At 54.0% G+C, this 19,454-nt stretch overlaps 1 protein-coding gene across 1 annotated transcript in view; it reads right to left on the bottom strand.

The window, feature by feature from the left end:
* The window catches only part of CDH23 (cadherin related 23), a 186,496-nt gene extending 174,531 nt beyond the window's left edge, over positions 1-11,965 (bottom strand). The window contains exons 1-2 of the mRNA XM_077784783.2: positions 11,818-11,965; positions 2,733-2,807 (exon numbers count right to left, since the gene is read on the bottom strand). Of these exons, the coding sequence (XP_077640909.2) occupies positions 2,733-2,802 (70 nt within the window). The 5' untranslated portion in view covers positions 2,803-2,807; positions 11,818-11,965. The remainder of the gene's footprint in view (positions 1-2,732; positions 2,808-11,817) is intronic.
* Between the last annotated feature and the right edge of the window lie 7,489 nt (positions 11,966-19,454).

The following is a 19,454-nucleotide window of genomic DNA, read 5'->3' as shown; positions in this document are numbered from 1 at the left end:
CCGCGCCCGCCGTGCTGGAGGCTCGCGGCTGCCCTGGCCCGCAGCCTCACTGGGACAGAGAGAGTGCAGAGGAGAGTCACAAAGGCAGCCTGAGCCGGGGAAAGAGCCGAGCAGGAAAGATCTGCTGCGGGCAAAGAGCTGGCAGGAGAGGCACACAGTGATTTCCCAGGAAGGTTTAGCGGAGTGTGTTCAGCATCCCACCTCAGGAAGCGAGAACAGACCGAGCTTCAGCAGCCTCTCTGCCTGCCAAGCTCCCAAAGGAAGGAGATGCTCCTGAGACCTTTCAAACACAGCTCCCAGGTGTGCATCCCACCAAACCAGCTCCTGGGGACACAGGCACGGGACTGGGGAGCAGCCCGAGCTCCCCCAGGGCTCCCTCCGTAACAAGACAGGGATTTTTCAGTGCTGCCCTCTTTCCTGAGGCACCAGGCTGGTTAAACACCCTGAGAAATGGGAAAGCACTGGAGGCAGCACTGTTGCAAAGGCACATTTAAATCCCAGCCTCTGGAGTTAAGCACCTGGAAAGAAAATAAGAAGGAACCTGACAAAGTGGGTTATTTGAGAGCTAAGGGCATCTCCAGAGGTTTGGCAGCACACTTGTCACTGGCTGCCACTGAGGCCAGCAGGCTTTGGGAGGGGTAAATGAGGCTAAAACACCCCCAGCAGCCAGTGGCACACAGGACTCACTTCTGCAAAACCTTTCAGTTTCAACATACATCTCTTAATATCACCAGCACGCTAAAAATAAGTTGCACTTTCCAAATGCAGCTGCAGCAGGTGCTGGGAGGCTTCCAAAGCAGGCAGCACACAGGATCTGTGTGCTCAGGGAGGAGGGAGACCTGCACTGGGAGCTGGGAGATGCTGAGGAGGGTCTGGAGGCAGGACACCACTTTGGGCTGCAAATGCCAGGATAAGGGCTGGAGTTTCCATCCCTGTAACCCTCCACACAAGCCGGGGTCCCCCCAGCACAGGGAGGACATGGACCTGTTGGAGAGACCCCAGAGGAGGCCAAGAAGATCTGAGAGAGCTGGGGCTGCTGTGGGCTGGGAAGGCTGGGGATGCTCAACCTGGAGAAGAGAGGGCTCCAGGGAGACCTTGGCTGATGGAGGTCTCTGCTCATCTGCAGCAGGGGCCAGCAGGAGCTGCCACTCCACTGCCAGAGCTGAATCATCCCCTTCCCAACACTCCAAGCCCACTCAAGCTCCACTTGCCCGTTACATCCCAGCTCATGGCTTCACCAGGAGCTCTGCAAACCTTCTGAGAAGAGCTGCTCCATCACCTGCAGTGCCCAGGGCATCCTTGCCCTTATCCCTGTGCCAGGCACAGCAGCTGTGCCAGCACTTGCTCATCACAGAGATGGCAACCCAAGCCCTGGGCAGGGTTTAGGGGAGCAGGGCTGGAATTCTGCTGAGCTGCACAGCCTCCAAATCCCTGTCTCCATGCGCTGCCTGCCCAGGGCTTTGCAGTTGGTCACTGCAAGGAAGGAGCAAGTCCCCAGCTGGCAGGCAGACCCCACTTCCAATGGGACAGGGTGGCAGGTGACCTCTCAGGGAGGTAAAGGACTTGCTGGATTGTCTTTTTTCCATATTTGTTCCCTTTCCAGAGGAGCTCCAGCTCCAGTGAGGCTCTCCTTGATCCAACACGACACCAGAGGGAGATTGACTGCGCCTGTCACTCACAGCTAATGTCATCCACTGACTGCTTAATCAGGCTGCCAATCTGGCCAAGCCATCTCCAGGCTTCAGGAGGGGAAAAAAAAGGGGAAAAAAGCCTTTATTCCAAAGGGCACAGTGCTATCACATGGACACACACTGCCTATTGTTTATCAGCAACAGCCACACGGGCACCCTCTCCCCACACCAGCACCCAGGGGGGTTAGGGCAGTCATGTAACAATCCCAATTTTCACGGGGCTTTGCTGTACATTTACAGCTCCTATGCACCCTGTGATGTGCCAAAACCTGTCCTAAAAGGCACATTTTCTACACCAAAAGGCCATTGTCCCACCAGCTCCCTGCCAGAAGCCCCTGTGCCAGGAAAGACCCAGAGCATCAGTGGAAAGAGCTTCCTGTGGAGGTTCTCCTGGCCCACAGCCCTGCCTTTCCCCCCATCTGGAATTAGAAAAAAGGTTTTGCAGCTTGGGATGGAGTTATTTCCCCCCCCCCCCCAGCACACATCTAAGCACAGTTCAGGTCATCATTTTGCTGCTGAAAGCAGAGGGAGAGCCTTGCCAGCAATACTCTGCTGCTACACAGCTAACAAGCTTCTGCTTTGCATCCCTGCCTGTGATCCCTCCCTCCAGCTTTCCTAGGTTGTATTGATGTAAATTGACCTCGTGCCAGGTCCAGCAGCAGCTCTGCCTTGGTAAATCCACATCTGGAAGTTTCCAAAGCTTTTCATCGAGACAGCCCAGGAGCATGTACCCCTGCTGGCTCAGCAGCACATCCATCCTTCTCCAAGGCTTTTTCCAGCCCCACCTCCCCTGTCCCAAGGAGGGCCACGTGTGCAGCCAGGAAGGGCTGCAGGAGAAGTGGGAGCAGCACGTGCAGGTCCCCACGGTGCCACGGGCTGGAGACATGAAAGGTCTGATGGAGAGAGGAGATTTGCTCACCCCCCACACCACCCCAGCAGTGCAGCTCTGCACATTCACCAGGAGACACAAGCACAGCAAGTGCTGCCTTTGCACCCTGTGAGCAGCAGCCCCGAGCAGGGAGAGAGCAGAGACAGACCCACCTGGAGAGACCAGCTCCAGGAGCAGGAGGAGAGGCAGGAAGCTGGCAGCAGCAGCCACGGGATGCTTCATGGTTCCTGTCAAAGAAGAGAGGCAGTGTCAAGTCCAGCCCCTGACAGACGTGACCTCCCGAAATCAGGCTCAGGGTGCAGCCCTGCCCCAGGCTGTGCCACAGGGGAGCCCTCAGGACATCAAAGCTCTGTTTTAAACATCCTCTGGGCAATGGAAACCAGGATTCACCTGGTGGAGGTGTTCCATTTTTTCCTTGCTGCTTCCCCAAGCTCCTCTCTGGTGAGGGGACGAGGCAGGGTGGCCTCAGTGGCCAGCAGAGGAGCAGCCCCAGCTGGGATGAGCTGTTCCAGCAGCAAGGAAGAGCTGCTGTGACCCGGGAGAGACACAGCAGCGAGCTGTCAGCACCCAGGTTTGAGATGGTTTGGCAGAAGCTTGACCCAGAATCACTGCAGAGGCACCAAGATTTGAGAGCAGAGCCCCTGGAATCTCTCACGCCACCCGGGTGGCCGCAGAGCAGGAGCATGGGAAGCAGGGAGGCTGCCAGGCCTGTCCCCATCCCTCTCTGCCTCCTAATTTTTCAACACAGCACATGTCTCCCCACGCTAAGGAAACAGAATAAAACAGCACCAGGGAGCTGCCAGCACAGCCACAACCTGACTTGGTGGTGTTCAGACCATCAAACCCAAAGCTTTTTCCAAACCAACCCCAGAAAACCTCAGCCGAGGGCTCCTTTGCAAGGAAATGGGCACAGGTGGATTTTAAAACATTCCAGCCCGCAGGTAAACGCTAACCACACGCATTACAGAGAGCACAAAGGCACAAGGAAACCCCCCAGACATTTCCTGAGTGACCCCAGGGACTGGTCTGAGACTCCCCACGTTTCCCTGGCTGCTCTGCAAGCTGTGGGGCAGTGGAATGCCTTCCCACCAGCAGCCCCAGGGACAGGGGCAGGAGGTGACAGCCAGCTGAACTTCCCTCCACAGCATCCTGTGGGTACAGTTAACCCAACCCAGCTAAGGGTGAAGGGCTCTGCCTCCCTCTCAGAGATTCACAGGAACCCTCCTGGATGCTCCTGAAGGAGCTCCAAGCTATAGCTACACCTATTTTATTTTTACTGATGGATGTGTCACAGAAGACAGCTCGTAACAACCCTGTCAGCACAGAAAAGGCCTGAAATTCTAATTTCTCCTGCTATTTTGCTACGGAGAGTCTCTCTGGGATGAAGAGGTCTGTGCCTAGACAAGAAAAATGGTGTTGTGCTGTGTTTTGTGCTTCTTCAGGTATTTCGGTGCAAGCCTGAGAAGACATGCAGGTGCAATCATGCGCATTGCTTCAGAATACACAGTAAGGGCAGAAGAATTTAAACCTCCACCCCATGACAAGTTTCTGACTTCTGCTCAATGCCAGCAGATTATCCAAAAGCCCAGTTTCTAAACAAAAATGGCCACTTTCCCCAGAGCCAGGCATCCTGACAAGCCCTTTAAATCCCTACATTTGGCCTACCAAAGAAGAATAGATTCTTGTGATTAAGAAAAACCAAACATCCCAATTTCCCCCCTGCTTTAATAGGTTTTGGGGAGGAGGAAATTTCAGCATCATTGTTCCAGACCCCTGCATGGAACCCAGGCTGTGGTGCTGCAGCCAGAGAGGAGGAGATGGAAATGAGATCCTCTGCCTTCTGCAGTGCCAAAATGCCAAAGGAAAATGCTAACTTTCTTCTCAAGCAGCATTGCTATCAGCCCAAGTGAGCGTGAACATTATTTTCCAGCTTCACAGCCCATGTTTAAAAAGCACCAGGGAAGTGGAGGAACAATTTATGTGATATAGAAATAAAGGCGGTTGACAGCATCCCCTTTCGAGTGTCATGATAAATCTAAATATTGGATATTCCAAGTCAGTCACTTCATTATGTCAGTAATTGCCTGAAATGTCATTTTGATTTTCTCTGTCTTCATTAATATTGCAGCTCTTCACTGGTTCTTCGAGATGGTTCACTCAAATACTGCAAATTTAAGGAACAGGATCCAGAAGTCTCTGGGGAGAACTTAAAAAATTGTGACTAAGAGCAGATTAAATTGCATCTTGTGCCTGAAAGAGGCTCTTTGGTGGAAGCACTCGGTGCAGTTTCCAGCATGATAATGTCCCTGGGAGCTCAGGTGCTGTCTCCTCCTGGCTGCCAAAGCACTGATGTTAAACCCAGAGGTTTCCCCATCCGCTGGCAGCTGCTCCCAAGGCACACGGAGCTGCAGACAGAACCTCCAAAAATGGGGAGCTGAGGAAACACCACAGTGCAAACAAATCCAGGGCTTCAAAGCTCAGAAATCAGCTCAAGCAGAGGTCTTCCAGCCTGTTTTCTCCAAATGCCTCCTCCTTCCCAAGCCTGGGAAGTGGCTTTTTCCCTGCCTCAACAGCACTGCTGCATCCCTAAACGTGGCAAATCCCACCTGCTGCATCCTGGCCATGCTCCAGGAGCCTCCTGGCACCTCAGCTGACTGCTCCAGCCCGGGCCATGGACTGCTCTCAGGGTGCCTAACAGCGCTGCCAGGCTCTGCACCTGGACTGGTTTATTGTAAAATAAACTTCAGCGGGAGCTCGCTCTGCGCGCATGTGGAATGCGCCGTTGTCTCCACCCGAGCTGCCCCACGCCGGCACCTCCAATCACCCCAAAGCCCTGTGCCTTAACCCCAAACCTGGCCTTCCCTGCCCCAAAGAGCATCGTGGTGCTCAGAACTTGCAGCTCCAACCTCTCCGCGCTGCTCCGGGGGTGTGAAGAAGAAATGGAAGTCTAAATCAAAGCCTGCCAAACAGGTGCCACGGGAGGGAACTGGGTGTGCCTTCCCAAAAACACCCCTTTTCCTGCAATGAATATCCCAAAGAGGGACAGCACTGCTCCCCCCGCAGGATTTGATGTGGGAGGTGGAGTGGAAGCACCCGAGGTGTCACCGGGATGTCCCCGCATCCACCCGGCTGCTGGAGGACCCCTCTCTCCCAGGCTTCCTCCATCACTGGGGCCACCTTGGAAGAGCAGCCAGGACCACCACCGACCACGCAACCCAAAAACCACCCCCGGCATCCCCCTTTGGCCAAGCACATGGCTTAGCACCACCCCTCAACCAAAAAGCAGCCTCTCCTGCTTTCCCAGCTTCCCCTCTGCTCCTTAAAAAAAACACAGCTAGAAATGCACCTTTTCTCCTCATTATTGCCTCTTGGCCAGGGCTTTACAATAAGTAAGATTCAAAAGGAAAAAATTACAAGTTAATTCTGATTTTTTTTTTTATTCCCACCCCCATATTGGCATGAGCCATGCCCAAATCATAATTCCCAAAAATAACAAATTGCAGAACAGAGTAATCAGAAGTAAATTGATATTGATAAATAAGCTTTTCTCCTGTGCGGTAGGTGGTTTATTTTAATCTAATGAGTTTTATATTTTCTGAGCTTTCAGATTCCGTGATGAAGAGCCATCCACGCTAGAATTACAAAGCACTTTGAAATATTGTAATTTTATGGCTCATTTTGTCAGGACTCTTGAAAATGAGATTTGTTCCCAGTGAAAAAACTTGCCCCCTTCTTTTATTTTTTTTTTTTTTTTGGCTTTCTATTCCCTGCAGCGAAAGGAAATAAAATTTCCCGGTTAAATAAATACAGGCCAGGATATTGGTTTGCACTTGGGAGGGGGAATATGAATGCCCACAGGGAATAAGGGGCACAGCTGCTGGCACCTGCTGCGACCCACCTGACATGGTGTTTGCAGGAGAAAAGAGCATGGAAATTCCTCTCTTCTTCCCTCATCCCAAAGCTGAGGTTGGAGATGGGGCTGCTTTCTCCCCACAAAGCTCTGCACTTCCCAGCTGGGGTACTCAAACCTTTCCTCTTCCAGGGAAAAAGCTGGAGCTCCTCCTTCCTTAGCACCCAGAAGTTCCCCTCACTTTCAGCAGTTTATTTCCATTTTAAACCAAGGACAGGAGTGGAAGCATTTTGGTTGGTGCTCCCAGACATTTGCTTTTCCACAGGAGACAAACATCAGCTGCAAAATGACACTAAGACATCGTTTCACCAAAAACCCAGGAGGAAATGTCACCTTTAAACTTCCCAGTCCTTGCAGGAAGGCTGTAGGAAATGACACAGGTTTTCCCATGGAATGGGAAATGAAACGACACGGGTTGTCCCATGGAAGGGGAAATGACATGGGTTTTCCTGTGGAAGAGGAAATGACATGAGTTTTCCCCTGGAATGGGAAATGACACAGGTTTTCCCATGGAATGGGAAATGAAATGACACGGGTTTTCCTGTGGAAGAGGAAATGATACAGGTTTTCCCCTGGAACGGGAAATATCACGGGTTTTCCAAGCCCCTGACACAAGATAATCCCAACAACCCTCCAGCTCTGCGTAAGCAGCGCGCAAACCTTTCACCACAACTGTGGCATCTCCAAGGAAGAGCCAGATAATGCATCCAACTCAACTTCTGCATCCATGGGATACTAAAATACCACCCTGGGAGCTTTGGGAAGAGAGTTCCCACTCCCTGCTGCATCAGTCACTGCCACCCACCCCTCCACGGTGAGGGCAGCTTCATTTTTGGGGAGAGAGAAGTAGGAATTCCCGATTTCTTTTTAAGTGGGGCAGCACTGGCTCAAGGGAGCCTCCAGCACTGGTTGCTAGTCACCGTAGGCATCATAGCAACCATTTTCCATCACAAAACATCTCTTCAGCTGGAGCAGCAGCTTCTGAGCCAGGAGGAAGGCTGGGATGGGGCATGGGGACCAAGCCAAGAGGCTCCTGGGCTGCTCCAACACATGGAATCAACACAGCAAAGCTGAGGAGCAGATGATGCTAACGTGGGATGAAAAGGTGGAAAAGCAGCCAACAGCAATAGATCTTGGCTTAAAGGAGGACAAGAGGAAGGAAGAAAAGGAGGAGGGGGAGGAAGGGTGGGAATTCTTGCTCTAGGAGGAAGTGGAAGGGTGAATGCAGTGAAGTGACACATACAGTCTGGTCCCACAAGACAGGAGCCTCTCTCCAGGCTCTTAGAAAATATACAGGAATGGACAAAGTGGCAAGTGGAGGGGTGCTGAAGGCCTGACTCCAAGCCTGCTCAGAAATGCGATGCCAGGCGCTTTCTTCTCGTGCCCTGCCTGGAAGGAGGCAGCCTCCCTCCCACCCAGGGCAGGCAGCAGCCTGGCTGCACATCCAAGCACTGCCATGAAACGGTGCAGGAGAAGTGCCCAACATCCTCGGGCTCCCACACAGGATCCCCGAGTGTGCCTGTGCTGCTGCCACCCAGCCCTGCCCACAGATCCTGGGGGCTCCACGCCTGAGTACACGAGCTCTGCTTGGTTCAGGGGGTTTCAAGGCAAAGAAGAGGACAAGATGTGTGTGAAGTGGGAGTAAAGGGGGGGGGGTAAAGTGAGTGCTGGGAGGGACTGCCTCAGCACCTCCCTCCTTGCCACATCCAGCTGCAGCTTTCAAGGCAAGGATCCCCTTTTTGCAGCAGGAGGGAGGCTTTGCCCCAGGATGTCCCCCCACAACAGTGATAAAGAAGTCAGCATCAGCCACAAGAGCAAGGCAGCAGCCTCAAAACCACTAGCCCTTCCCAATCAGTCACTGTGCTGCATTTTAAAGCTGTGCCAAAGGAGATGGGTGAGTTATTTAAGTCCATGTCCCTTGGTAATGCTCAGCAGACATTGCTCCAAGCCCAGGGCCCTGGCTGTGTGTGTACCTGGGATTTTATCCCATCTCCCTGCCTCCAGCTGCCCCTAAGCTCCAGGCTGGGAGCTTTCAACACTAAAAAAAAAAGCAGCAGGGCTATTTTGTTCGGACCTATGGACACTGGAATTTCAGATCTTAAAAACAGAGGGGAAAAATAGATGCTTCAGAAGAAGCGTAAAAAATTACAACAACCATAGGAAAACCCATTAAAAAAAAACCCTTCACAATGATGAACCAGAGCTGCAAAGGCTCTCAGGCCATTTCTTGCCTCATCCAAATCAAGAGGGAAGTGTCCTTGCTGCTTTCACACAAAGCTCACTTAACTCCAGCGAGAGGCACTTTACTGCTCCAGACCTCTCCAAGGCCCGCTGGCTGTTCCAGCTAATAGAGGGAGCAGCACCGTGGGCACGCTGGGGGTTGTAGAAGCAGGGAAAAAAGTACAGACAGCACAGGGAAAGGAGGATGGGGATCCTCAGGAGAAACCCCCTCAGTCCCAAGGAGCAGCCCCAGAGAGCAGGGATTGAATAGGAAGACAAAGGCTTGCAGCAGGGATGAAGTTATTTGGATTAATGACAGCAGTTCGTCACCAGTGACAGGCTTGTGCATGCAAGCCCTCCTGAGACCCCAGATGTGGCTGAGGGCCCTTGAAGCTCTCCAGCCCCTCTCCTACATGCCCTTTCCAGAGGTGCAGCACGCTCAGGCTGCGGCACATCGCTCAATTTCCATCAGGAATTTGCCCCCTGTGACTCTCCTCAGCACACTCCAGGCAGGACCTCTCTTTTCCCAGGAGAGCAGCTGTTTTATCCAACATGCACAGCAATCCAGGTCTGCCAGAGGCTCCCAAGGGACAGCACAGGCCTCCCACACCCTGAGCAGTTTCCATCCCAAGCCAGGGCTTCAAATGGTTGCTGCAAAAGTGACATCGTGTGCCAGGATTGCCTCTCTGGCCAGAGGGAGTCTGAAGACCACAAAGCCATGGGCAGGGACACCTCTCACTATTCCAGGGTGCTCCAAGCCCTGTCCAGCCTGGCCTTGGACATTGCCAGGGATCCAGGTCTGCCCTCCCTCCCAGGGCACAATTCCTTCCCAATATCCCATCTAATCTTCACCTTCACAGATTGAAAGTCACCAGGACCCGTGAACAAATATCTCCTGCCCACACTGAAACATCAAGCTGAGCACAGCCCACAGATAAATGCTACCACCAGCCCCTGGTCTTTACCAAACCCCTGGCAAGATCCAGGATATCTGCAAGATTTGGGTCTTAACCATTGGAATTCCTTGTTTCTCCCCATTTCAGATGCAGAACCTACACCCTGAAATAGAGTCAGATACAAGCATCAGCACAAAGGCAGGAATTCTGTAGCTCCTGGGCCACAAAAGCCCCAAAACAACCCTATTTCTGCTGCAACATTATTAGAATTCCTACTGGAGGAAACAGGATAGTATAGTGGGGAAAAAAAACACGGAAGTTTTAGGTTGCACATGGAACAGTTCATGCTTCAGCTCCATTAGCCTGGCTGTGAGCAGCTGGGATATTTTACACCCTAACAAGAGGCCACAGGCCAGCCCCCTCACCAAGCCAATCCCACATGCTAAAGCTTCTTAAATGCAAAAATAATCTGTGCCCCAGACCATCTGCACAGAACATCTAAGAAACTTCCTAAACCGAATCCTTTTTCAGAGGTCCTTTCACCCCCGGCTGCTCAGGGCAGGATTGCAGGATTGCCTTTTTTCCTTGCACCAGAGGAGCTGCCGTGCCCTGGGCATCTGGAGATGATTGCAGCTGGGCAGCAGGAGTGGTTCTGGTGCTGCATCCAGGTGATGCTCCTGAGAAAAGGGACAGGGGCTGGGGGCTCTCCCCAGGCTCAGCCCAGCCCCAGCAGCCAGCCAAGCTCCACGGCTCCCACCTCTTCCAGACGTTGTTGTTCCCACTAACTGCCCCCCAAAAATATAAATAAATAGTAAAAAAAATAAAAGAAGGGACAACATCCATCTTTACAATTTCCCTCAAAACATTGTATTTTTCATGACTCCTTTGGAAACAAGAAAGCTTTGTGCCGGGGATGGAGGGAGGGAAGGAGGGAGCGGGGTGGTGAAGGAACGTGGAACTGCACAACGATTTCTCCTCCTCTCCTTCCCCAGGACAGGGGGCAAGAAGAGACGAAGGTAAAACTCACTCTGCCGAAACAACCACCTGAATTTTCACAAACGCGAGCATCCCGCGGGGATACTTTATCCCCTGCTCCCACCAATACCCCCCACCCAAAAAAAAAAAAAAATTAAAATTAGAGCATCCCAATGCACCAGCTCTATCCCACACGCACGAAGCATCCCAGGCTCCCGCAGGATGGCCGGGGAGATCCCGGGAAGGAGGCAGGCTTGATCCCAGGCTCCTGCAGGGTGCCCGGGGAGATCCCGGGAAGGAGGCAGGCTTGATCCCAGGCTCCCGCAGGGTGCCCGGGGAGATCCCGGGAAGGAGGCAGGCTTGATCCCAGGCTCCCGCAGGATGCCCGGGGAGATCCCGGGAAGGAGGCAGGCTGGCTGCGTGCAGCGAGCCCTGCCAGCCCTCCCGCCCAAGGAGGAATCTGCTGCCAGATGCGGCTTTTCCCCCAGCACGAGGGCAAAACCCCAAACCCACAACAAAGCAAATGCACAGCAGCACAGGGAACGTCCCGCTCCAGCATCCCTCTCTCCTGGAAAACGCTGCCGGGGAGGCGAGGCGACCCGGGGAAGCCACAGCGGCCGGCAAGGTGGAATTTAAAGAAGAGAAGGACGGCAGGTTTGGAGGGATACGAGGGAAAGCAGCGGCAAGTAAACCAGAAGGGGGAAAATAATCTAAGATAAAGTGTTTTCCCAAAACCAGGGCAAGTTTGGCATTCGGAAACGCTGTCCTCCCGTCCCGATAGTGTTTGGAGGGGATTTAAAAATCCCACCGCTCGCACTGCGGCTCAGCCCCCACGCGCGGCATTCCCACGGCTGGGACGAAGTTCCGAGCGGCTCATCCCAGAAACTTTGCAGCTTCCCAGCATCAGAACTCCGCATCCGAGCCGGGGATGGGGGCAGGACAGCGGCACCAGCGGACATCCGTGGCGTTATTTTGGGGGAAAGGGGACAAAGGTTGGGCTCCCCCTCTCCTGCCAAGGAAACCACCGCGCTGAGCGCGTCCCCCCGCCCAAAATAACAATGAGAGAGGGCTCGGCCCTCAGGAAAAGCCGTGTGAAAGCAAACCGAGGAGGCTGGGGAAGGGGCACCCCGCGCCGAGCCACCCCCGGGAGAGGCAGGGGGCGATGCCCGCGCCCCGCATCCCGCCCCTCCCGGGCGAAGAGAGCCGCGAGGAGCGAGGAAAGCGGCGGGGCATTACCTGCGCGGCTGTCTCGGAGCCCGGAGTCAGCGGCGACCCCCCATGCCCCCCCTGCGCCCTGGCGAGCCGCGGGAGGAGGAGGAGGAGGAGGAGGAGGAAGGGGAGGGAGCGCGGGAGCCGCTGACGCGGGCGGCGCAGCGCCCCTCGCCAGGTACCCGGGATTTCAGCGCCGGCTCCACCTCCCCCCTCCCGACCCCTCCCTGGGGACTCCCGGCCGCCCAAAATCCCCGGCTCGCCCCCCAAATCCCGGGCTGCCCCCGGCCAGCAGCCGCCGGCTCAAATCCAACTTCAGCCCGAGCGGGCGCTGGTTACTGAAAGTTTAACTCCGCCTCGGTGCGTTTAATCCTTCCCCACCACCTTTTTTTTTTTTTTTTTTTGCTACTATTGTTATTTCTCTGACCTGTGCTCGGGAGCAGCTGGCAGGGCCCGGAGCGTGCAGATAAATCATGGATGAGCGGGGAAAGCGATCCGGGCACGGCGTGCCAGGAGAGCCGCACGGACGGACGGAGGGATGGAGGGATGGATGGAGGAAGGGATGGATGGAGGCTCCTGCCCAGCTGCTGCCCCCCGAAACCTCGCTGGGCACGGGGCTGTACTTGCTGTACAGCCGAGACGCCATTCCCATCAAACCCTTCTGTGTCCCCCCAAACCTGGCAGGACACTCCTGCCTCCAGTCCCAGCCCTCCCACGAGCAGCTTTTGGGAAAATGGCCAAAACCTCTGCTTCACCCCATTTCGTGCTACCTTGGAAGCCACAAAGCCATAAAAAGCCACCTGCAGTGACAGCGACCCTCGCACCGAGGGGGTGACCCCAGGAAGGGGCCGGGCTTTGGGTCCTGCCCTGCTGCTCCCACCACGTGGGGCCGGGGCAGCTTTACCACCCGACCCCATCACGACCAGTTTTGATTAAAACGCTGAATAAGCACAGCTTAGGATGTTAAAACCCACCCTAAAGCCTTGCTTGGGGATCATAGACTCAGAATGGTTTGGGTTGGATGGGACATCAAAATCACCTCATTTCACCCCCCTGCCACGGCCAGGGACACCTCCCACAGCACCAGGGCGCTCCAAGCCCCACCCAGCCCGGCCTCCAGCACTCCCAGGGGTGCGAGGAGCTTCCACTCACCTCAGCCCTGTCCTGCAGCACCAGCAGGCAAATGCCCCTGCAGCAGCAGGAGGGGGTAATTAAGCCTTTGCCTCTCTTGAGCAGAGACCATAATTCTTGTAATTATGCCATTAGCACAGCTCCAGGGCTAATTGGTTGGAATTGGCACGGGTCTGCTCCTGGTCCTCCCCGGGCTGGGGGCATTCCCCCAGCAAAGCTGGCCCAGCTGCTGGTCCTTGGCAGCCCTGGCACACCCGCAGCTGCCTTGGGGCTAAACCCCAACATCCCAGCAAAAGGCTGAAGGCGAGGAGCTCTCTCTGAGTGCAGCTAATTAAGTGCTGGCAGATAATTTGCTCACATCACACCTGGGCTGCGTTGGGTTCTTTAAGGAATTGGCCTCGGTAGCTGGCACCAGACTTGGGGTCAGCAGGAGAGCAAAGGGTGCAGGTGTTACCTGCCTGGGGCTCTGAGCACCCTGCTCTGGGGGGGATTCTTCATCCCTTCCTTGCCCTCTTCATCCTCACACAGCAGCATGTGCGCAGCCAGGCTCCTCACGCCGTGCTCATCCCAGCCACATCCCAAAGTCAGGGAGCTAATGAGGGGAAGAAATGACAAAAAAGGGGAGGAACCAAAGCAAAACCACAGGTGCAGATGTGTCTCAGGCCGGGGTGCCTGTAGCTGCTGTGACTTTGCACAGGTGATGTCTCACTTAAGGCCTCTCCTGGTAAATCCAGGTCAGGGTTTTTATTTAAACAGGGGCACACCTCTCCTCTGCCAGCTTCCTGTGCCTTGGCTTCACACCGTGGATTTCTGCTCTGCTCACACCCTGAGTGGTTTGAGGATGTTCTACATAAGCCAGTTCTACCAAGGCTGAGCTCCTGCTGGCCTGGCTCCCAGTCCCATTCCTGATGGAGTACAGGCTGCAGCCTTTCCCATCGAGGGGGATTTCGGTGCCTGGGTTCACAAAACACACAGGAATTCAGTATCTTGTGAGCTGCACCTCCCTGCCAGTGTCGATTTAAATCAGGCAGGGACAGCAATAGCTGTTTGCAGGCTGGACGTCAAACCAGCCCATGGAGCTGGCATTCCCCAGCTCCTGCTTGGAGAAATCCGTGGTACCCTGAGACCCAGCCTGTGGGAGACTGGCCTTTCCACAGAATCAGAGCTGGGAAAAGAGGCAGGAGTAGAAAGTGATGCTTTGTGAGCAGGGAGATGCTCCTGGCTGCTGCTGGGATCACATTTAACACCAGCCCCAAAGCAGGGAGCTGCAGGGCTGGGATAACCTCCCTGTTATCCCAGCCTTTCTCACCACACTCATTACAGGGAAACCTGATTTTTTTGGAGGCAGACCCCGTGACCTCCCTTCTCCATCCTGCCTGTGAACACAGAGCAGCTCAACAGAGCCTTTCACAGCCTCCTGGCACCACTCACTCAACCTTGAAATTGTACTGCAGGGCTTCTCCCCCTTCTCATTTTCCACCCAGCCATGGAACATTCCCGCATCCAGTTCTCCCCACGGTGGCTCACTCCTCTGCCTGCAAGAGCTGGGATCACCATTTGGCTCTAAACAGATGAAATATCACAAGGAAAGCAGGTAAAACATAGATATGAGCAAAATTCTGCCCTACTAAGGCACTGAATTAGCTTTTTGCCATGGACCACATTCTGCCACGGCCTCCAGGGCCTGCACAGAAAACCAGCCCATGAAACATTGTGCCATCAGTCATTTCTTCACACCTCCTCTTCCCCAGGAGCCCCCCACAAGGGTCCCTGGAAGTGCTTTCTCAAACTACCATCCTTTTTTCTTTTTTTTTTTTCAGTAAATAAGACCTGTGTAAGAGAGCAGGGCTGTTTTTGTGCTCAGGAAAAAGCAGCCCATGCCCCCTGCTTCCACTTTTTTGGGTGATTTTGTCCCCCCAGACCACAAGCCCCAGGAGAATGGCTGCATCCTCCCTCTCCCACAGCTTTCCAGCACCCTGTGGTGCAGCGTGGCTTGGGATGGTGGCAGCTCCCCACCTGCTACCCTCTCATCCGAGTCACTGAATTAATTTGTAGAATCATCTTGGAGTTTTCTTTTCAACCACCTGTGCTGTGGCTGACAGTGAGCTGGCTTTTCCGGTGTGAAATTAATTTCCAGGTCCATTTCACACAGAATTTTAGGGCCAATATTAGGATCACGCTGTTTGTTTAGGAATTTATGAGTGAAGGAGGCTGGTGAAAAAGCCAAGCAAAGTTAAGGGACTGCTGGAATTTGCTCTCTGAAGAAGCACTGAAAGAGCAGCTGGTGGGTTTTTTTTTTCTTTTTTTTTTTTTTCTTTTTTTTGTTGTTGTTGGGTTTTTTTTTGCTTTGTTTTGTTTTTTCCTTTGGAAATACAGAAGTACTGGGTTTCAAATTGTATCTTTGTAAGGTGATCTTGTGGAGACAGCAGGAGGGGCAGAAACTGGGCTCAACTTTGTAGCACAGACCTGATTCTGTGGGGATTCCTCAGGCTTCATCCAGCTTGTGCTTACAGGTGGGTCCAGGTGAGCTACACCTGGGCCAGGCATTCCTGTGGGGATAACACACGCAACAAGGATCAAGGGGGTTTTGGTGAGCCCCCAAAAGCCTTGTAGGAGCTGGCTGCAAGAGCTCTGCAGAGCCCAAAGCAGCCTGCTGGCAGAGTTGTGCCCCTGTGCAGCTCCGGGTGGGGCCAGAAGGACCTGTCTTCCCTTAAAGGCACCAGGAGCACCCTGCAGCCCCAGGCTGGGCTTGTTACAGCCACAAGGGGTTAATGAAGGTAAAAAAAGCCCTTTGTGCAGCTGGAAGCACTTTCCACTCAGCCCCTGTGATTCCCAGTGAATGTTAGTAAACTTGGAGAGGGCTCAGTGATGATCCAGGTGATCTGGCTCAAGAGCACCCACAGAGAGAGGGGACATCTGTGGGACCCCCCTGAGTCACTTCGTGCCACACACCTGAAGCACTTTCCTCCTGGCTCTGAGCTCTGCTTGAGATTCTTCCCTCCCCTCGGTTTATCCTGTCTCCCTCAGCAGAGGAGAAGGTGCCATCTACAGGCACAGAGAATCCATGAGCAGCACAGAGAACCCATGAACAGCACAGAGAATCCATGAGCAGCACAGAGAATCCATGAACAGCACAGAGAATCCATGAGCAGCACAGAGAATCCATGAGCAGCACAGAGAACCCATGAATGGGCACAGAGAACCCATGAACAGCACAGAGAATCCATGAGCAGCACAGAGAACCCATGAGCAGCACAGAGAACCCATGAGCAGCACAGAGAACCCATGAGCAGCACAGAGAACCCATGAATGGGCACAGAGAACCCATGAACAGCACAGAGAATCCATGAGCAGCACAGAGAACCCATGAACAGCACAGAGAACCCATGAACAGCACAGAGAACCCATGAGCAGCACAGAGAACCCATGAGCAGCACAGAGAACCCATGAACAGCACAGAGAACCCATGAATGGGCACAGAGAATCCATGAACAGCACAGAGAACCCATGAGCAGCACAGAGAACTCATGAACAGCACAGAGAACCCATGAACAGCACAGAGAATCCATGAACGGGCACAGAGAATCCATGAACGGGCACAGAGAACCCATGAACAGCACAGAGAATCCATGAGCAGCACAGAGAACCCATGAACAGCACAGAGAATCCATGAACAGGCACAGAGAATCCATGAACAGCACAGAGAACCCATGAGCAGCACAGAGAACCCATGAACAGCACAGAGAACCCATGAACAGCACAGAGAATCCATGAGCAGCACAGAGAACCCACAGCACGGCTGCTCCGTGTCCCTGTCCCCTGCCACCTTCCCTCCGCGTGCTCTTCCAGCTGCCTGTGCCCTTTTTGGCATCAGGGAGCACTGGAGGGCTGTGCCAGGGGGAAGATGAGCACCCTGCTGGCCAGCCCCGGGGTTAAACCTGTGTTTAACCTCGCTGCTAACACAGTGGAATACAAGAAAAACCCGAGGGAAGGCGACCACCCCTATCCACAGCCTGGGGGGGAACCAGTAAAGGGACACAAAGGGACTTTGGGCACGCTGCTGCCTCAAGGGAATCCTGTTCTGCTCACGCTGTGGGTCTCACACCGTGCTCCTCCTCTGCCTTGCTCTGCTCATCAGTTGCCTCTCGTTTAACCCATTTGACCAGGTGATTTTCATGTAACCCAGCTTACCTTTGTGATTTCAGGAGGCAAGCCAGGAAAATAAGAAGCTGCAGGAAGAAGTGCAAAAAAACCCAGATCAATTGTCCCCTGTGTGGTGGGGGGCAGCAGGGTGACAATAGCAAGGGGGGCCCCAGGACTGCTGGAAGGAGGGAGAGTGTGAGTGATGCCTTGTGAAGGCTGGCCTGGAGCAGAGCCAGACAGAGTCACAGAATAAAGCAGGGATTTATTAAAAGGATCTCCTCCATGGATCCACCTTGGGCAGCACAAGAGCCCAGCCAGGGCTGCACCCAAATGAACCAAAATGGTCCCAAAATGGACCCAAAATGGTCCCACGAGCGCTCCCGGGGGCTCTCCCTGGGATCAGTTCTGCTCCATTGGCACCTTGGAGTTCATTGTCCCATTCCAGCTTCAGCCCAGGCAGTCCCATCCTGCTTGTTTTTCTCTCTCCAGCCCATGGTGTTTGTGCTTCTGGGCTGAGATTTGGATCATTTGTGCTTGGTCCCCAGCTGGAGAAGGAATTGTTTTGTCTCCCTGCTCTGTGCAGAGAGCTCAGCATCCCCTGATATGGAGCTCAGACCCACACACTAAAGCAGCACAGAATCTGAAAAATACAAACTCTAAAATATGAGGCATGAGGAGGAGGCAGTGCAGAGCCCGTGGTGCTGTTCAAGGTTCAAGGCTGCCCCCAGGAGAGGAGGAAAGCTCCCCCCAGGCCAGGCAGGTGGCATCACTCCTCCAACACAGCCACAAGCCTGGAGCTCACTCCTGCTGTAAAAACCCTTCTCACCTCCCAGCTCCTGCTTATTCCCGAGCCATTTGTCACGGCAGCTCCATCCCACCCTGCCGGGTGTCCTGAGCCTTGCGGCAAGGCAGGGCCAGAAAATCCGGGATGGAAAAGGAGCTGGGCAGGGGGCCCGGTGCCCCATCCATCAGCAGGGGGATGGCAGAGGGATGGCTCGCCCAGCCCTGCCCAGCCTGCTCCAGGAGCTCTCGCTCAGGCAACCCCAGCTCCTGCACTCCCCCGCCCTGGCGTGATAAATTAGAAGGAAAAGTTTCTCATCTCAGTTTTCTCTCACAGCGCCGTCCAACAGAGCACAAGGCTGTCTAATCAGGAGCTACAGTCCTTCACCATCTGTTTGGAGCCTAATTACAAATGCAGAAAAATAATGTGCTTTACAATTGCACCAGTAAATGCTGTAAATGATTTAAATGCATGCATATGTTCCCTGCAGAATTCAGCATGCATCTGCGACTTCTTCTGCTCACATTAGGCACACAAATCAAGGGAAAAAATACCCAGATCTGATGAACAGCATGTCCCTAGGATGGTGATTTTTATCCCCTTTTTTCCCCCTGCTGGAATGGCAAACAGGGCTTTTTTGTAACAATTCATCCAGCAGCATTTTCTTTGCTTCCATTTTAAAAACTGTTTATCACTGCTGTGTAAATATAGTACAAATTACTCCATAAAACACGTAAAAGGAGAACAGCAGCCGGGCAAGCCTGCAGCTGGCTGGCGAGGTTTCAAAGCCAAGGTTTGTGTTTTTCCTCTGGGGCACCCGTGGAGGGGCAGGATCAGCTCAGCTCAGCTGCTGAGGCTGCTGGCCCTTCCCAAGCCCCAGTGGCCACTTGTGTTTTGTGGCATCGCACAATGGTTTGGGCTGGAAGGGGCCTCAAAGACCATCCTGCTCCTGCTACTCTTTGGCCACCACCAAAGTGTTGCTGAAGGATAATGAGGTGGTTTCAGAGGTGGTTCCCACCTCCCCGGGGTCACAGCGCTGCACCAAAGGCTCTGCCAGCAAAGGCTGGTGGCACAGATGGAGAAGGGGGCCCATTCCTACCTGGGGGCACTCCACTGAGGCAGGACAGCCTGGGCAAGGCTTTGAGAAAGCCACTCACGGCTGACATGATATAGCTCACCTAACAAAGTAGATAGCTCCATAACAAAAATCCCCTCGCCTCCTCCAGCACGTTTGTTCGCTTCAAAGCCCCCAGTACCAACACTTAACCTGGTCCAGCTCTGCAGCAGGGAGGGGGAGCTGGCAGCACAGAGGGCAGAGGGGACAAAACCAGGTCAGGCATGGGCTCAGCTGGTCTCCTTTGAGCAGAAGCTGCAGCAGATGCGTCTCCTTCACTTTGTGCCCTTTCATCCCTTGCTCCTCTCCTGCATCCTGCTGCCCTTGCTGCTGCTGCTTTGCCAGCTCCCAGCTTGCTTTCCCCCTCAGCCAGTTGGATTGAACTCCAAAGGCTGCTGGAAAAGGCACAGCAACGCCTCTGTGCTGGGCTGCCAGGCCTGGGACTCTCCAAACTCTGGGTCACAGTGCCAGCACTGCTGGGCACCAAACAGGGAT

Source organism: Lonchura striata, chromosome 6, assembly GCF_050655825.1.
Source record: "Lonchura striata isolate lonStrDom1 chromosome 6, ASM5065582v1, whole genome shotgun sequence".
Taxonomy (NCBI): domain Eukaryota; kingdom Metazoa; phylum Chordata; class Aves; order Passeriformes; family Estrildidae; genus Lonchura; species Lonchura striata.
The sequence above is the reverse complement of the archived record's forward strand: the minus strand, read 5'-3'. Positions and strand labels throughout refer to the sequence as shown.